General features: G+C 43.4%; 1 protein-coding gene across 1 annotated transcript in view; it reads left to right on the plus strand.

The window, feature by feature from the left end:
- Kcnk13 (potassium two pore domain channel subfamily K member 13) overlaps positions 1-18,648 on the plus strand; it is a 183,975-nt gene extending 165,327 nt beyond the window's left edge. The window contains exon 2 of the mRNA XM_004635131.2: positions 17,003-18,648. Coding sequence (XP_004635188.1) covers positions 17,003-17,886 — 884 coding nt within the window. The 3' untranslated portion in view covers positions 17,887-18,648. The remainder of the gene's footprint in view (positions 1-17,002) is intronic.
- The last annotated feature ends 411 nt before the right edge of the window (positions 18,649-19,059 follow it).

A 19,059-nucleotide genomic window follows, 5' to 3' on the forward strand; every position in this document is an offset into this window, starting at 1 on the left:
GAAATGTGACAAACACTCAGCTACCTAATTGTTGCAGGGAAGAAAATCTTTTGAGCTGGTCTCCCCTCACTGCAGTGTTAGCAGGACCTCTCACTTGCTAAGGCATAGCCGGGCAGCACTATCAGCAAAAGCACCAGCCGGGGGTCCCGGCCACAAAGTGCAGACAAGTTCAGAGCCCACATGCTGACCATGCTGGTCCAGCTCTTCTTCAGCTGTTGCCCATCTGAAGAAGAGTCAGAGGAGCTGTGCAAAGAGTGACCTCAAGGAAGATGACACTCCCTCCCACAAATCTGCAAGAATTGCTGTCAAGGGCAGGAAGTTGGTGCAGCCCATTCCACACTTGGGAACTCACGCAGTCCTGACCAACCAGATAGTTCCAAACAAACAAAAAGCCCTGTTGCAGCCTATAGTGGCAGCACAGATTTGTTTGGAATGATGGAGCAAAACTTTTTTGTGGTGAGAGACCCACTCCAGACAGGTTCGTGGTGATTTATAATGTGCAAGACATCAGCATCATTTCCAAGGAGGGAAAAACAGTTGCTTCAACACACATTATTAGCAGTGCAACCACTCAGGGTGGCATCTGCTTCCCAAGAGGCAATATCAATGGTAGCCCTTCATCCTACTGGCCATGAGAGATTGGCACTGCAGTATGCACTGCCCCACACCCATCACCCAACCTCTCCCAGAAGGATAAACATACCATTGTCACAGACTCAAGGCTGAGGCTCCACTAATTTTTTATTAAATTAACTCCCAGACTCACAAGGCATTGAAATATATTTGCCAAACAAATGTAAGAAAAGAAAGGAACAAAACCTCAAGCCCTCCACTTCACCAGGAGAACGAAATCCACTGATGCCATGGGCCCCCGGGAGTGCCAAGGGAGGTCAGCAGAGCGCTGGAGGCCAATAACTGCAACTGTTATCCATCTCTTCTGCGGCAAGGTGACAGGTCTGGTGAGAAGCCTGTGCAATGGGACATGGAAGTCTGAGGCTGCCAAGGCTATTTCTGAAAGAGGTCTGTTTTACACACAAGGCAGGCAGATCTGCAGCGTTCAAAATTATAGCTTCAAAAATTGCCAGCAAGCTAAAGCTGTAGCCCACTAATTATCATTTAAACAAAGTGGCAGTTGAAAGTGTTTTCCTGAACACTGATGGAAATGCATAGAATAATGTTTAGGCAATAACATCTGTATCTTCTAAATCATGACTTAAAGTCAGGATGGAAAAAACATTCTCAGAGCACACAGTCTTATTTGGCTTCAACGTCAATGTGTCGTTCTGCCACTAGAGTACTTTCCTGTTCTAGGGCCTTGGTGCAAAAAGGTTTCATTCATCTTGTGATCGCTTACGGCATCCAGGGCAGGCTTGGCACGGGTGGATGTTTTAGAACTGTTAGGAGTTTAGTGAACTAGAAAGACTTAGCAGGCAGGGGTAGATAAAACAACAGATGTGGGGGGAGCCAGGCTGGCACGCACATCAGAGACACCGATGGTCTGGAGTCAGTGTAGAGGTCTAGTGCTGGCGAGTGCAGGGCTTGGGAGGTGCACTCCGGTACCTGGCAGGCACTGGCCCTGGATGTACACACAGGAACAGGGCAGGGCCCAGGGGTCTGACCCACTACAGTACCGACAGAGACTTTCTGCTCAATAACTACTTTCTTTAAGGTATCGTTCTATAACCTTCCACTGATCTGGTCAGTGAAGAGAATAGGCATTCTCACCTGGCCAGTGGGACACACTGACCAGAGTTTGGAGATTGTCCAGAAGTCCAGGAGCTCGTTGTTTAAAAGCATCCTTCAGGGGCCAAGACTCATGCTCTTGGAAGGAGATGGCTCTCGGAAGAACAAGGCAGAAGATGAAAATGCCAAATCCTCCTGGCGATGAGCGCAGCAGTGCTAACAGGTCCATGCTGGCCCGTGATGCCCCTGCTTTCCGCCTGAATCCACTTATTCTTAGTGTGGTGAGAGCTGAACCTATACCTATACCTGGCGCTTGCTGGGGGCAAGGAGGAGGCCGAGGCTGGAATTGTGGATGGATCAGATGAGCGTTTGTGTTGGATTTTTCCCCTTCTGGAAGCTAGTTGTTTTAATTATTATAAGTAACTTTTAGACTTATTCTGTATTTTAATATCTATTTAGTCAGTGCATTGTAAAGTTTATATTTGTGGCTATTGTAACTAAAGTACCTAATGAAAACTAAAAATTATTGTGGCCCAGATAAATTATGATAGTACCTTACTTTATATTCTGAAACAAACAGAACTTCATAAACTGTTCACTTTATTCCTTTTTTTTTTTTTTTTTTTTTTTTTTTTTTTTTTTTTTTTTTTTTTTTTCAGCACTTGGGAATGAACTCAGGACCCTGCACTGGTCAGGCAGGTGCTTATTCTACTAAGCTATCTCCCCAGCCCTAACTGTTCATTTTATATAGTCAAGGCTACATTGTTAGGTACCTGCAAGTTTGTGATGATTGTTTCATCCTTAGAAGTTATTCCAACTTTTAAATAAGGTTGTGGATTTTCTTTTTTTTTTTTTTTTTCTGTATTTTAGGGAAGGGTCTACAGGGTGTTCAGGGTCTCAATACTAGATCAGACTCATAGTGATCCACCTGTTTACAGCCTCCCAAGAGCTGGGATTAGAGGCCCTCACCACCAGGTCCAGTCTTAGTTGCTCTCAGTGAGCCTCGGGGGCTGCACGGCAGGCCCAGGGACTGAACCCCCCACCCCTGAGCCTGCTTGGAGGGGCTTTAATCCACTGAACTGTTTGGCCAGCCCCTCTTTATTCTTTATAATCACTTTTGCCTTAGTATTTAATTCTGTCTGATGCTAGTGCGACTATGGTGCTTTCTTTTGATTCGTGGCTTTTTGGCATAACTTATGTGGCTCCTTTTCACCCTGTCATGTTCTTTCTCTCCACAATGTACCCCTGCAAAGTTGTAGTTCAGAGTTTGCGGTCTCAATCATTCATGGATTCTTTTTCCTTAGAACCTAACTAATAATTGTTTCATGAAAACCCCTTAATTTCACAGAAATAGCAAATATCCTCCACAATTGGTTTTGGTTTTTGTTTTCATTGGCCAAATTTTCAGTAGCTGATCTGAGAGCGCTATTCAAGTCTCCTTGCTGCTGATTGGCTGATGCCCCGTAACCCACCCCTGGCAGGTACATGAGCTTTCCCACCTCATACTGGGCTGCTGTACCACATGGAGCTGTTCTGAGTGCTTCTTCTTAAAGTCCCAAGAGCCTTAAGATGGCCCCAAAATACCCTGCCCATCTAAGGCTTTATTAATATAATATTTTATTAAAGTCAATTATGTAACTACAGGAGACATAACATAATTAGGGTTTAAACTAAAAAATAACAGGTATTTATAGACATTTTCTAAGCATATCTGAAATTTATGGTTTTTCACAATTTGTAGGTACACTAAGAACATAACTGTAGCAAATTTGGGGGGGGGGTCCTGCTGCCATGTAATGAAATGATTCTCCTCAGTGATGTAACTCTGGCATGCTACACTGCCTTGGGACCAGCCAATTATGAACTGAAACCTCTATAAACTGTGGGCTCAGATAAACCTTTCTTCCTTTAACTTCTAGCTGTCAGGCATTTTGTCTCAGCAACAAGATAGTAATATTTTTTGTTTGAAATCCAAATGAGTCAGCTCCAAAGATTCATCAGGTCTTAGTTACTTTTCCATGTTTCTAGGACAAAATAGTCAACAATCTTCAATTAAAAGAGGAAAGGTTTAGTTTAGCTCAGAGTTTATAGAGGTTTCAGGCCAGAGTTGACTGGCTCCGAGGCAGGGAGTCATGGCAGAGGAGCAAACAGTCCATATCATGACAGGCAGGAAGCATCCAGCAGTGAGCCTTCCTTCTCTTTTTTATTCCATCCAAGGTTCAAGCCTATTGGTTGGTGCATCTACACCAAGGGTGGCCCCTCCTATTATCCACATCTGTGTTAAACCAATCAGTAGTCTAATCCAATTATCTTCCAAAAGCCCCAACTAAGAATGAATGAAGCTTTGGGGGCTGTGTAGAGATGAGCCTTCAGGAGGTCTTCTAGATAGAAGCCATGATGCACCATTTTTAAAAGACAGAATTCTGGAGTACGTACAAGCATTCAGACAGTTTGTCCAAAGCTGGAGTTCATTATATCTTCGCAGTGACTGCTATTGTGGTTTCTCCCATCCTTCCCAAAAATTTCTTTCAGACTGAGCAAGGTAGTTCAGGCTCATTTTAGGCATTACCTCCCCCACACCTAGAATCAGTTGTTTCTCCCAGAAAATTTTATTTCTTTGGTAAGAGATGATATTTAGGAACCACAGTGAGTACTAGTGATGCTCGTTCTAATGGGTTGTCATTATTTTTCAGGGTTTTATTTCCCTTAATAGAAACTGTTGATTATTTTCTTTATAACTGGGTGATATTACCTCTCTGTTGGCCAGAGACAGTCTGGTTCTGTGTCTGTTTCCCAGCAATCACTAACAGTACCCCTTAAAAGCATAACAGTTTGATGATACATTACATGACCATCTTATTTATTGAATGAGTTGATCTGTTTCTACTGGTGCCAAAAGGATGTCCCCTTATCATTAAAGTATGATAGTTTCAGTAGTGGATGTCTTAGAGTTGACCTCTGGGCCAAGACATGGAGAGTTCTTTCACCGTGCAGACTTCAGCCATTGCCGCTGCAGGAAAGCAACCTTGTTCTGTGAGACCCGTTCAATGCTACTGCCCTGGAGATTTCTTCGGGGATTCTACTAATGTATGTGTTGAATTTTCTTTGCCTATATTCTGTATCTGTGTTTTATATAGTCTCTGATTTCTGCATTTTTGTCCTTTCTGTTCTCTAGATTTCTTATCCCCATTGACTAATCTCTTGTGTTTTTCTTCATTACTTTACTATCCTGAAGGGTTTTATTTTCTCATTTTTTCCCCTGAACTCTGACAGAAAAATTTCACATCCTACTGGTTTGCAGTCTTGTCATTTCTGAGATTTTCTACCTTAAATTGTGCTAAATTTTGATAATTTCTGTACTGTCTTAATTTATTTTAGTTCCTTTTGTAAGAGTAAGCTAGAGCTTTCTCAGCTTTATGTCTTATTTTTCTGATGTGCTTTCATTTGTAGTTAATTTTCCTCTTTTTGAAAAAATAATGTCCTTATGGAGTTTAATGATGATCTTTTTCATTTTCTCTTGTGTCTTTAATATGTTACTTTTCTTAATGTTAAAAGGAAATTTCTATGGAGGCAGGTCAGGTTAGTTTTCATACAGAAATGATTCAATCTCCTTCCACTGTTGTTACCTTAAAGTATTTGTAAAATCCAGCCTTCCAGCAATTCTGCTTCCTCTGGATTGCCCTCCTCCTAGCACTGGAATCTTCTGTTTTCCACCATCATTTTTGCAATGCTCAATTTCTGTGACATACCAATTTTTTTTTCACGGTGAGCACCCGTTCTTCCACAGGAGAAGATCTGGCTGGATGTTTCTGAGGCTGCATAAGGGCTGTAATTTGTCATAGTCATGCACGCTGCCTTTTTTGTGGCACTTTTCTAAGCCTCACCAACTGGTCAATGCTAAGTTTGCTTTCTTAGAGTTCACTCCAAGTGTGGTCACCTCTTTCGAGGGATAAGCATTCGCTGGTAATTTTGGGGTTTCAAGCCTGTGTCCCCAGCACGTTCTGCTGCTCCAGGTTTATGCTCAGGGGTCTTCCTAGAAGCTCCTTGTCATATTACTTTGCTGATAGTGATGTCCCTTCCTTTTGTTTTACCTTGCCATTCTAGTTTATCTATTTTAATGTGGATTTTTGTTAACAATATTTAGCAACATTTATTCAGTAAGCTGGCATTGTGTTCTCAAGTCTAAGGTTATTTTTTTTAAACTGATGAGACATAGTTAAGTTTAGGATCATGAAAAATAAAAGAAGACCTCCCAGAGTTCAACCCAGAGCCACATAGAAGAAAACTCAGGCTCAATGGAAAATCAGCTTCCTGTGCCTGGCAAGCCTATCCTTATCAGTCACAGATGCTTCCAATGAAATAACGAAGAGAAGGGCTGGGGAGATGGCTCCGTGGAATAAGCACTTCGCTGGCAAGCACAAGGGCTTGAGTTCAATCCTCGGTCTTGTAACCCTTGCTGTCCTGGGTCTTATTAGGCAAACCTTATTGGATATAGATTTCACATTCAAAGACAATGAAGGATAAGAAAAGCTAGAGTTGGACAATGCCCCAGGGATAACATCTGTGAGCCAAACTGTAGAGAAGAACTCCACAGGCAGGACCATGAACTACTACTGAAGGTCATTTACCAGGACCAAACAGGCAGCTAGCCAAGGGAGGCCAATCGGGCTTCATTTGCTCCTGCCATTGCTGCCCAATGTCTCTTGCTCAGCATCATAAGGGACCATCTTCTTTGCCTGAGCTTGAAACTTGGCCTTAAATTTGGTCCTTGTCATGGAACTACCTTCTCAGGTAGCACTTCCATGATTTGGAAATTGTGTGCTCAGTATCTGATGATCAGATTAAAATCATTGAAAGCAAGCATGCTGAGCCATCTTCTTCTCCCCTCAGAGGGCTCCAGCTCTGCATAATCCTTTTGCTTCCTGATGGGCTGGAGGAAAAGGCAAGGCTTTTTTTTTTTTTTTTTTTTTTTTCAGAACCAGGGATTGAACTCAGGCCCTTGCACTTGCCAGGGACGCGCTTATTCCACTGAGCCATCCCCCTGGCCCATAAGGCTCTATCTTATCAAAGCTAACATCTGAAATGTTTCATAGAAGATATAGCCCAGAGCTGCTCAATGGAAAACAAAAAAAAATTCCACCTTTTACTAAGTTCTTATATGCTAGGCACAGGAGATAAGTGTTGTTCACCTTATCCAATTTTATTTTTCATAGCAAATTGTGTAGTGAGTGTGTCAGATAAGGTACAATTGCAGGTAACATAAAGTAACTTTTTAAGAGGAGATTTAGCACAGCCTGATAGTGCACAACACTAAAGCGCCTGCTTAGGCAGAGCACAGCAGCCAGAGTTCGATCCCAGCATGCAATGCTGGCCCTGCCCATAGGGTGCACTGAGACAGCGATTGAGACTGGGTGTGGTGGCCCGCACCTGTAATCCCAACACTTGGGAGGCTGAAAACAGGAGAATTACTATGAGTTTGATCTATATAGTGAGACCCTGTAGAACCTGTAGACCTTAATTACAGGGGGGAAAAAAGGAGCTTACAAAATCATGGAGAGCATTAGAGAAGCAGGCTCTAGACTATCCTCTCAGGACAGTACCACCAACACACCATCTGGCCAGGAACTGTTAATAATGCCAAATAAAAAAGCTGATCTGAGAACTGTGGGATTCTAGATCCTTCTCTTAGCTGTCATTAGAAATTAATCCCTTCTTGTAAAAATTAAAATTGTCTAAGACAGGGAATGAAATGGAAGTACTGGTTTCTTCTGCAAATGACCTTCAGAAAATGTTAATTCATATACAAATGGCTGGAGGATATTCATTGCTTCATTTGCTTCTTCACTTGCATATGCATTGAGCATATTTACTGGGTGCCTATTGTGCACCAGGAAGGCACCAGCATAGCAGTAAGCAGTCTCTACTGTCATGGTGCTGACACAGGAGAGGTAGAGGCCAACAGCAAGTCACTCTGGGATGTGGATAAAGACAGGAGGAGAACATATTTCATGGGAGTTATAGCAAAGGAGTGAGTGCATTCTCATTCTCCCTGCGGGGTACTGTTCCACAATGCCCAAAGCTCAGGACATGTGACATGACTTCTGGATGGCTATGAGGACATGACCCAGCTGTCTAGCATAGGTGTATAGCAGGATTCAGTTGTATAACCATGATTTAGCACAGGTAAGTGCACATGCACTAGTTACAACACGATACACGAATGTAAATGTGTGATAACAACTCATATAAGAGTTAACCAATAAAGACTCGAGTGGCTCTTGCTCTGCTCTGCTGTCTGCTACTACTGTGCTGCTGGTGCCTGCCTCTGCATGCTTCCTTTGGGGACCCATGCATGAATTTACCCCTGCAGCCTCCTTGAGCCCATAGTCCCCTAGAGAACTTTGATCTAAGCTGATGCCCAAAGGATGTGCCAGGAAAAGACAGAAGAGACTGGTACTTAGTCAGGCTATGTATGCCATGCTGGGATTCTGGGAAGGAGACAGAGTAGGGTGCTTTGAGATGGCACCTGGGGAGCTGTGAGGTTGGGGTGTAGAGGCAGCGAGGAGAACGGACTGCAAGAGCTGTAAGGACAAACATGGGGGAGGTCACGCTGGGCCTGGACAGTAGGACCTCGCCACGCTAGTCAGCATGTTCACTTGCTATTGCTGTTGACTAAGCCAGATGGAAACATGTGTTGAAATAGTGATCAGTGGTTAGCAGGACAACAGATTCATCTAAATAAAGAGAAGCAGGTATTGTTAAAATTTACATTCACTTAAAAGATCTTTCACATAGGGGCCGGCGAGATAGCTCAACTGTCTACAGCGCCTATTTAGGCAGGTGTAAAGGACTGCAGTTTGATCCTCTGCACCACATACCAAGCCAACCCCACCCTCAGGGTGGGCTGAGCCAGCAAAAATATAAATAAATAAAATAAAACATCTTTCACTTTCAAGTATGTATGTATGCTATACCTCAGCAACATAAACATAACTTTTGTAAAGAAGAAATCTTTGCACAAGTGTATTCCTAATGTTAAATGACTATTCAGAGAAATAGTGTTGAAGAGTCCTGTCTTATAAAAACAAGCTTATGTTTTTCATTACTCTAAAATCAGCCTGTGTTCAACAGTAAAGGGCGTAGATATTTACTTTTTAAAAACAACATTTCTTGTCTTTCATGTTTATTCAAAGAATCCTATATCATTTATGAAAGTGGCATTATTTCTTAGTAGCTACTATTCAAAGGTGAACACTATATTGATAACATTTAGATATTACATTTATTTATTTATTTATTTATTTATTTATTTATTTATTTTTTGGTGCTGGGGACTGAACTCAGGACATTGGGCTTGCCAGGCAAGCACTTATTCTACTGAGCTATCTCCCCGGCCCTTAGCTATTTCTTTTAAAGTGAAAATAAAGCTATGTTCCTCTCTCCCTAAGGTTTTGAGTTTTAGGACAATTCAATGGTAGAGAATGTGCTGGAGACTAGGAATGCAATGGCAGTTGTCCCCATTTGTTAAGAATACAGATAGCTAGAAGGAAAGTAAACAGGCACGTGGCACAAGGCTCAGATGCTCCTTGACTTGTCAGAGAGTTGAAAATATCCTAAACCAAAGCACCCAAACGTCATAGATTAGCCACATAGTGCAGTGAAAACACCAGCCATTTGCCCTCATAATTGTGGAGCCAGTTGGAATTTCCTCATTCCACTGCTCAGCATCTTGAGACAGTAACACACCACATACCACTGCCCAGGAAGAGAACGAAATTCAACTAGGTGCATCATTTCCACTCAATGCAACAGTTTTCGCACCATCAAATTCAGACCTTTTCTATTTGGAGATTCTGGCAGCTCCCAGCAGTCCCTGGGCAGCTTCCAGCACACAGCCTGGGCTTTCCTATCTGTTGGTGGAGCCAAAACATGGAAATGATGAAACCATCCAACTCCAAACAATGTGGAGGTGATGCAAGAGCAGGTTAGGAGACTTTATAAGAAACTCACTTCCACTGTGTAAGATGAGTGAGTAACAGCTAAGTGGCAGGCAGGACCCACACACAACAAAGCCATGCTAGTGGACATTGTGCTTCGGCTGTCCTTGTCTTCCACAGACTGTGAATGTTAGCTGTCCTTTCTCCTGTCCCACTCAGTTCCTGCCTTCAACAAATATCTAGGTGTTAGGTGCTATGTTAAGTACTGGGTCATCAACCATTGATTAAATCATTTGACAAGTTGTTTGTTCAGTATCTGTTATGTGTGGGGCAGTGTTCTAACCGCTGATAAGTGAGGAAGAAGAGGAGCCCATGCTCATGGAGCTTACATTCTAATGGGAATAAAGGGACTAAGGACAATGGATATGGTAGGTAATGTAGAAAAGTGCTAAACAGAATTTAAAGTCAGGAAATATGGTAGTCTCATGACAAGTACCTCAGTGAAGGTGGCAGAGAAGCCTTCCTGAAAGAGGTAATCTGTGTGCTCAGGGCAGAATGAGGAAGTCCTACGGAAGTCAGTGACAGAGGAGTCCCTAGAGAGGAATCGCTAGAATGAAGTCTCTATGATGGGAAACATTGGAAAAAGTAAGAGCCCTTGCAGCTGCTGCAGGAGAATAAAGAAGTTTGGGCGGAATAAGTGCCTGCTGGCCATGGAAATCAGGCTGGGGTGACACACGCCTGTAATCCCAGCACTGGGGAGGCTGAGACAGGAGGATCAGTACAAGTCCAAGCTGCATAGAGAGACCCTGCACCAAATAAATATTAAAAATAAATTTTAAAAATTTTAAAAGAAGGTTAGGGAGGTGGAAGACATTTGAAGCCTCACAGGCATGGGTAACATGCTTAATTTCATTCTAAATACATAACAGAACAATTGAGGGTTCTTTTAATGTAGTGATTTTATATTTCTAGCCCCCCTTTCCCTTTCTTTCTTTCTTTCTTTCTTTCTTTCTTTCTTTCTTTCTTTCTTTCTTTCTTTCTTTCTTTCTTTCTTTCTTCCTTCCTTCCTTCCTTCCTTCCTTCCTTCCTTTCTTTCTTTCTTTTTTTTCTTTCTTTTTCAGAACTGGGGATTGAACTCAAGCCCTTACGCTTGCCAGGCAAGCCCTTATTCCACTGAGCTATCTCCCCAGCTCTAAAAGTTGAAAAGGATTTTTTTGGCCTGGCTCAGGCTGCCTTAACTGAGCTAGGCAGCAAGCCCCCAGTGTCTGTCCTTATCTTGGTCTCAAACATGTAACAAGGTGCCTGACATTGTAAAGTGCTCAATAAATATTTGTTGAAAAGCTTAAATCATCTTCCCCGTGATCAGTTAGTACTTGTAAGGCAATGCCCAGCGTGAGATGTCTCAGAGAGACACTGCTGTGTGACAACGTGGTGACTATTGGTGACTTTTGCTTATCCCTTTGGGATGATGGATAGCAATCCAGGTGGCAAAGAACCCAGAAATTAATTCCTGTATAGAAAGTAAGACTACTAGGGATGTTGATGCTGGTAAAGATTCAGAGGAATGTGACAGGTCTCTTCAGGTACACAAAGCACCATTGTATAGAAAAGACATACTAATTTTTTCTTCTCCAGGGGAAGAGACATCCACTACAAGTAAAGAAAACTAATCATCTACAGCTATCTAGGAACAGAACAGGTTCCCTGGGAGTTAATGAATACATTGTCCCCATCAGTACTCCAACAGAAATTAGACAATGATTTGTCAGGGAGACTGCTCAGAAGTGATAACTGTAGCTACCATGATGTCACACTTTTTTAATTAATTTTGTTGAGAAACAAATAGCAATGAGACAGTTTCGAAACTGATTAGTAGTAATACATTGCATATTGTTGTCTTCATAGTGGTTATTCATAGTACAAGATGCAGACATGATATCCTGTCCAAACACTATTAGTACAAATCTTTTTTTCTCACTGAATTAAGAGAAAGTAGCTGTATATCCTATTTTGTATATACAAATACAAAATGGTCCATCATTTGTATGCCCTTTTTTGTTTAGTTTTGTTAGAGATGGGGATTCCATTGCCATTTAAAAATTGTAGGTGTGTGGATTCAGCAAAATAATCCAATATAGTACAGTAAAGACTGCAAATGTGTGACACTGATGTCACACATTTCTCCTCGCTCTGATACTGAATGGAGAGGATCCTGGGGCTCTTCCAGAGGGGGGCTCCAGGCATTTCTCCGTCTCTCTGGTTTCTGTTGGCTTTGTCTAGTCCTGCTCATTCTTGCTTCTACGAGGGAGGTCCTCAGGTCAGCATGTGGGTCCTCCTGGGAGTGCAGGGCGAGGTCTGCAGCCCTCAAGAATGTCACTGGGAGATGGCTATTCAATAGCAGAAAGACCTGGGTACTCTGAGTGCCTGGTCCAGAGTCTCCCTGACCTTAACCCAACATCACTAATACATACTGCTCCCTGAAAGCTAAGTTTCTTCTAACTCTAAGAGTTTGCTATTGAAGCACTCTTTCAGCGTAAGATAACTTCTGAGAAGAATTCAGAAGAGTGACAGCAAGGGTTATTATATTATTGATTTTGTTTTATTGTATTTGCCTTTGTGGAATTATTGAGGTGGAAAAAAATTGCTTTTTTTGCAGGAGGTGTGGGGTGGGGAGTGTTGTTTATTGGCTCCCATAGAAAGGTAATATTTATGATCTCCCCAAAACCAAAGAGACCTCATATTTATATTTCTGAAGTTGAAATTTGTGTTTATGAAAGGCCTTCCTACTGTTCAAGCATGAATGATGACTTGTGATACAACCAGCATCCTACCAGTTCTGTCTCCTATGTTGTCAGAGCCCCATGTGTGTGATGTTGTCCCCAGGCCTGTGGAGGTGACTATCTCAGCAGAAAAGTGCTTCATTCATGGGTACTAGAAAGAATGATTCCCAGCGCTATGAGGGTTAGCTCAATTTTGCAAAGCGCCTGCTTGGGTGAATTCAGGCATGGGGGACGCGGTTTGATCCCAAGCTCCATGTGCTGCACCAGACTCATTCTTAAGGCAGCCTGAGTCAGTCCAAAAAAAGGAAAAAAAAAAAAAAAAAAGAATCTTTCTAGAATGAATAATTCCCTTACACTGTGAAAACCAAAATCGGTTTTCCCCTGTCTAAAGAGAAGGTAGGCCAGAAAATAACAGGGAAAATGCCACTTGGCTAGGTATCAGTATATCAGATTTTCTTAAGATCAAAGTGTATATTTTCACTAAGGAAAATAGTATTTCAAAAGCAGGAGACACAGGGATTGTTCTGTAGATGGATCAGGGAAACAAAAGTGCAAAGAATACATCCTCAGCAGCTGGTCTGTGTCCGACATTTTTCACGTTTATGTATCACAACTCCCTGAAACAACCTGTAAGGTTGGAGTCTTCCTTTAGTCCTTAAGTGGTAACCAAGCACCAATTGGGTATAAGACTGCCACTGAGGAAATAGTTGTGAACAAGACCCCCAAAGTCTCTGCTCTTCAAGATCTTACCTTCTTGACATTTAATAATGTTAATGCTTGTTGAATGACCATGTTCCAAGTCCTAGACTATGTACTTCATCAGCATTATTCCAAAATCTCATGAGAGAGAGCCTATTGCCATTCCCCAGTTTATATCTGAGGAGTTGAAGGCACAGACACGAAGATGAACCTGCCCCAGACACAATAAGTGACAGAACCAGTTATCTAGCCCCCCCCCCCCAGTGTTGACAGCAACACCCAGGCTTGGTACTCTGCACCCTTCTGTCCCTATGACATGAATCTGATCTGGGTGGAGAGGATGGGCTCATGTGATCAGGGACTGGCCAAAGTGAGGCTCAAGCCAGACCTGTCTCTCATTAAAAGTGTTCTCTCTTCAGGCTACCAACAGCAATAGAAATGACAGCAACAGAAATACTGAATCATGGAGCCAGAGCAGACTGGATTGAAATTAGTTTCACTTCTATCATTTGAGCTATTTTAAAAAGTAGATTTAAAAAATACTTAATTTAAGGAAGACCTGTTGTGTAGTAAAATACTTTGAACCTCACTATCATAATAATAGGTCCTTATTTTTCCCTTCGTCCCTCCCTCCCTCCCTCCCTCCCTCCCTCCGTCCCTCCCTCCTTCCTTCCTTCCTTCCTTCCTTCCTTCCTTCCTTCCTTGCCTTCCTTCATACAAATACAGATTGACTACCTTCTAACTGTCACAGGCAGTGCTGGGTGCTACATTCCTAAAGCAGAAGGTAAAATGTTCTCCACTTTTCAGTGATTTGGTTAATATGTATTAAGTGGTAATATTTTCTAAGACATTCAGTAAAATTGATTGTTTCCTCCAACGGCAATTGTCTTCAAATTGGCAAATGTGATTCTTCCCTTCCCTTTGATCCCTCTTCAATGTTTTAGAATGTACACAAGTCAGTAAAGCTTCATCCTCAGGGCAGAGCAGGGCCTTGTGTCTAGGGCTGGAATTTCTGAATGAGAAAGGATTTCTTCTCCTTCAGCTGTTCCTGACCCTGAAGAGCTTGGAGAAGCACAGTGTCCAATCACAGATCATATTCTATGACCCATGCCCAAGCAGACTAATAAATGAAATCATCAGCATAGTGGGTGAACTGGGAAACAAGAACACACATAAGCGAAAGATTCTCCTTCGCTGTGTGAACCTATATTCATTGAAAGCTGAGTGCAAGATGATAGGAGACCCTTCCTCCTAGATAATGAAACTTCCATTTGTGGAGTCAGCCCTCCTGTAAAGGACACAAGCCATGAACAGGAAGCAGCCTGGAAGAACAACTAGGAGGGCTTAGGGATCATGCCCTCAGTAGCACGTCAGCAGATCGACACAGAATATGGATCAGGCACTAGTTAAGACTGTGAAAAATTGAGTTTTATTTTATAACCACAAGTTATAAGAGAGCAAAGCATGTGTTTTATGTTGTTTGTGCATCTTCAATCCCGTAGAGTGCACTTAACCAATCTAATCAGGCTACTAGAGCTGGGTGCAGTACTCATACCCATAATCCCAGTGGATCATGAGTTAATCACAAACTCCCATGAGGCTTTGGGATAAAAGGATGGGACATGATAAAAGGATGGGACAACTAGACACAAACTATAACCATACATTCCTGGGACCCAGCCGTGAAGGATGTTTTCTTTAGAAAACTTCATGGACACGACGAGGAAGAGGCCACACAGAACAAAGACTACCATGATGAATATACATAGATCCCAAGTTTATAGATCACTTGGAGAGTAGAAAAACATCCTGCAGTGCTTCAGAATGACTGCCATGGCAGTGGTCTATAGAACGCCTTGCTGGAAGAAATACACAGATAATTGTTTCCTAAAGAAAGCTGTGTAATCTCTTCCCACAGGAAGATCCCATGAGAAGCAGGCCAGTGTGTTCCAGCTCTGTTGATCTCTGCTCTTTCAGTTTATTGAAATTAAGATATGAAAATTTTATATCTTGTAAGATAGAGAAGTTGAAACCACTGTTAATTTCAATTTAACTTACATCCAAAAGAGAACACATTGGCTGAGCAACCCCCTTCACCAGTCACCCCTCTTCCTGTCTCTATTCAGGCCGATTAAACATACTGACATCTCCCGTATCCTGGCTGGGCCAGGTAGAGGTGGTTGTGGATATTTGTCAAAGGGTCTGGAAGGTGGGGCACTTCTTTTATGCTAGTCTTAGAGCTTCGTGGATCACCACTAGAAAAAAGTAGTCCTGCAATGCAAACGTGTTTCTATTGCATGTGCTTCGTAAAGCATAAAGTATCCAGAATTTTTCAATGCATTGAGTCAATTCATTTATTTTTGCTAAGATCAGCTTTAATTGTCAATCCCATAATTTAAAACTGAAACCTGGGCTGGCCAAATAGCTCAGCAGATTAAAGCACCTGCAAGCAGATGCAGGGACTGGGGTTTCAATCCCTGAGCCTGCCATGCTGGCTCCACCCCCAGAGCGCACTGAGATGGCAATTGAGACTGGGTATGGGGGCGCACACCTATAATCCCAGCTCTTGGGAGGCTGTAAACAGGCGGATCACTCTGCATCTGATCTAGTAGTGAGAAGCTTAACACCCTGTAGACCCTTCTCTAAAAATAAAATAAAGTAAAAAACAAAACTGGAACCTAAATAATATGATTCTTATATTGTATTCCTGATCAGAGGAAGTGTCTACAACCCAACATGTACAGCTTCCATAGGGAAAAACATCCCTGGTGAAGATAAGCTCAGAGTACAGACTTACCAACTGCAGGATAAAACAAACCATTAAAATGAGAGATCAAAATGGCCTGATAGCCAAGGACATAGCTCAGTGGCTCAGCGCCTGCCTGGCAAGTGTAAGGTCCTAAGTTTGATTCCCAGTCTTCCCTTCCCCCAAAATGTCATGATAAAAGGATGGGTTTAGAAAAAAAAAACACAAAAGGAGGGTCCCTCACTGCCCCATTGTGAGAAATACTGTGTGTATCGCTGCTCTCCTTCAGCTTCTGTTTTTCTTAATGACCCCTGTTGTCCTCCAGGATATATTCTTAGCAGTGTGCCTGTGTGCACAGGCAAGCGGAGGTGGGAACTGGGGAGAGGCAGAGGCAGAGGCAAGAGAGACAGATACTTTATATTTTGTCAAACCACAGCATCCAGTGTCTCTAAACATATGAGGTATGTGTTTAAAGAATTTTGTTAATAGATGAAAAACTATGGAATACATTTCTCATTTCTGCATGTGTAGGTGTCTGCCTGGAACACCCTCCCACCACTGTCACCATGCCCATAAACCCTTTTCTTTGCCTGCCTAGCTTCTTAGTTTTTAGCTCTCCCTGCATAATCTCCCCAGATCCCCAAGTCGAGATGTTTTCTCCTCTTTGCAGGTGCCATAGCACAACCCTTGACCTCACTAGAGCTCCATGAGGACAGGGACCAGGTCTGCCCTTCCCCTGGTTCTGAGTGCAGAATAGGTGAATTCTAAGGTGTCGGTCTACACCTCTTCCTTACATGCGCTTTAGCCTGTGTCTCTGAGCAAGATCTGTCAAGCACTTTTCAGACTGCAAATTGTACAAGGATGTCCAGCCAAAGGGGGAGAGAAGGCTATGAGCCAGCCCATGTTGTCACTGCCAAACCCAGAGGCAAAGGCACCTTTTTCTGCCTCATGCAGCACTACTGCGGGCCCTGTTCCGTGCTCTGAACAATACTTAGTGTCTGCCATAGAAATTCTCCTAATCCTTCTTCGCAAGGCCAGGTCTAAGTGATGTGATGAAACTTTCTTTAGATCTTCTTCCAGCCACCAGAGCCCAGATTCCAGCGCCACCCACAGCCAAGACCTGTCTCACTCTTCTTTCTGATTTTTGTCTCCTTCAGGGTTTGGGATGACAACTCCAGCAACAGTCGGAGGAAAACTCTTCCTGATCTTCTACGGCCTAGTTGGGTGTGCAAGTACCATCTTGTTCTTTAACCTCTTCCTGGAGCGCCTGATCACTGTCATTGCTTATATCATGAGATCGTGCCACCAGCGTCAGCTGCAGAGACGTGGGGCGCTGGCCCAGGACAGCCTGAAGGCCCCAGGGAAGAGGGAGTCAGACAGCTTGGCCGGCTGGAAGCCCTCGGTGTACTATGTCATGCTGATCCTCTGCTCGGCCTCGGTGCTCATCTCCTGTGGGGCGTCAGCCCTGTATGCCCCCATGGAGGGCTGGAGCTACTTCGATTCTCTCTACTTCTGCTTTGTGGCTTTCAGCACCATCGGCTTTGGGGACCTTGTCAGCAGCCAGAATGCCCAGTATGACAGCCAGGGTCTCTACCGCTTTGCCAACTTCATCTTCATCCTCATGGGCGTCTGCTGCCTGTACTCCTTGTTCAATGTCATCTCCATCCTGATCAAACAGTCAGTGAACTGGATCCTGAGGAAGGTGGATGGTGGGTGCTTCCATCAATGCCAAAGAAGACTCTTGCAGTCCCGGAGGAATGCGGTGATGCCGGGCAGTGTCCGGAACCGGTGTAACATCTCCATAGAAACAGACGGGGTGATGGAGAGTGACACAGAGGGGCGCCGTCTCTCAGGGGAGATGATCTCCATGAAGGACTCCAACAAAGTGGCATTGGCCATCCTCCAGAAGCAGCTGTCCGAGATGGCCAACGGCGGCCCCCACCAGACCAGCTCAATGTCCCAAGATGACGAATTCTCAGGGGGGGTCGGGGCCTTTGCAATAATGAACAACAGATTGGCTGAGACCAGTGGGGACAGGTAGAAGTGAGCAGTGGCTGCTGGGCACAGAGGCCTAGGGATGAGTGGGGATGCGGGACTGTCATTCACAAGAAACCCTCAGCCCTGAGCTCGCTGGCCTCATCCAGGGAGTTGATCCCTTTAGCTCCTCATGCTCAACTTTCAAACTCTGGGCCTCAACCAGTGGCCGCTTTCCAGGGCTGGGGAAGTGGAAAGCCTCCCTACCCATCTCCTTAGCATATTCCTTAAGTCTCAATCGAATCTTTGGCTCACAAACACAGCGTAAGACACTGCCTTATTGCTTTACTCATATTCTTCCAAAGCTTTACAGGAGATGAACTTGACTGAAGCCTTGACTTCCCCCTGGTATACTCTTCATTTGTGGTCGAAAACCCAAATTCTTCCTGAATGGTTGAATTCACGTCCTCACCCAGCTGCTTCAAGAAAAGGAAAGAAAATTCCAGAATGTGTCTGGGTCTTCTCATGGCTGGGCTTCGTTCTGAGCAGATTCATTGATGTTTCCATGGATAGGGAAAATATTCTGAGCTTAATACACATTTCTCAGATTTTTGTTCTGCTTTTCTGTTAATTTTGAAGACTAGAAGGTTCAGCTAAGGTATCCTGGGACTGCAGTGTGGTAAGAAAACTGAATTCAGCTTCAGGCCTTTGAACTGCAAGAAGAGGGTGGTAGGGCTGGGAAGGAGAAGAGACTCACATTTGTAACTAAAGAACATAGTTTAACATTTTCTCCTTAAATGGTCACATAGACCATCTCATTTTTACCAGGGTTTAGGGCCCATTACAGAGAGAATGACTATTTATTAGAACTGAAAATTTAATAAATTCTCATTTTATTAACTAAGATTTGATGGGTACTCATTGTGAACAGTGGAAGGGAAGCACCCAATTAATCAGGCATTGATTGCACTCAGGGAAAAAAAAAAAAAAGAAAAGGGAAATTGATATTAGGGATGTGTGCATCCCAACACAGTCTTGGCTGGAGATGCAATGCGGGTCACGAATAAAATTTGGCCTTTCTACTCCACTGTGGTATTGCCTTCTGGGACTGTAACAAGTCCAGTGGTCCCCGCCACCCACGCAGCTAAAGCGTCCACACTAGTAACAGAGGTTTCAGGTCTTCATAAATGTAGCAAAGAACATCTGAGCAGTGGTGGCTGACTGTTGTTGTCTTTATGCC

Source organism: Octodon degus, unplaced genomic scaffold, assembly GCF_000260255.1.
Source record: "Octodon degus isolate 3935 unplaced genomic scaffold, OctDeg1.0 scaffold00070, whole genome shotgun sequence".
NCBI classification, from domain to species: Eukaryota; Metazoa; Chordata; class Mammalia; order Rodentia; family Octodontidae; genus Octodon; species Octodon degus.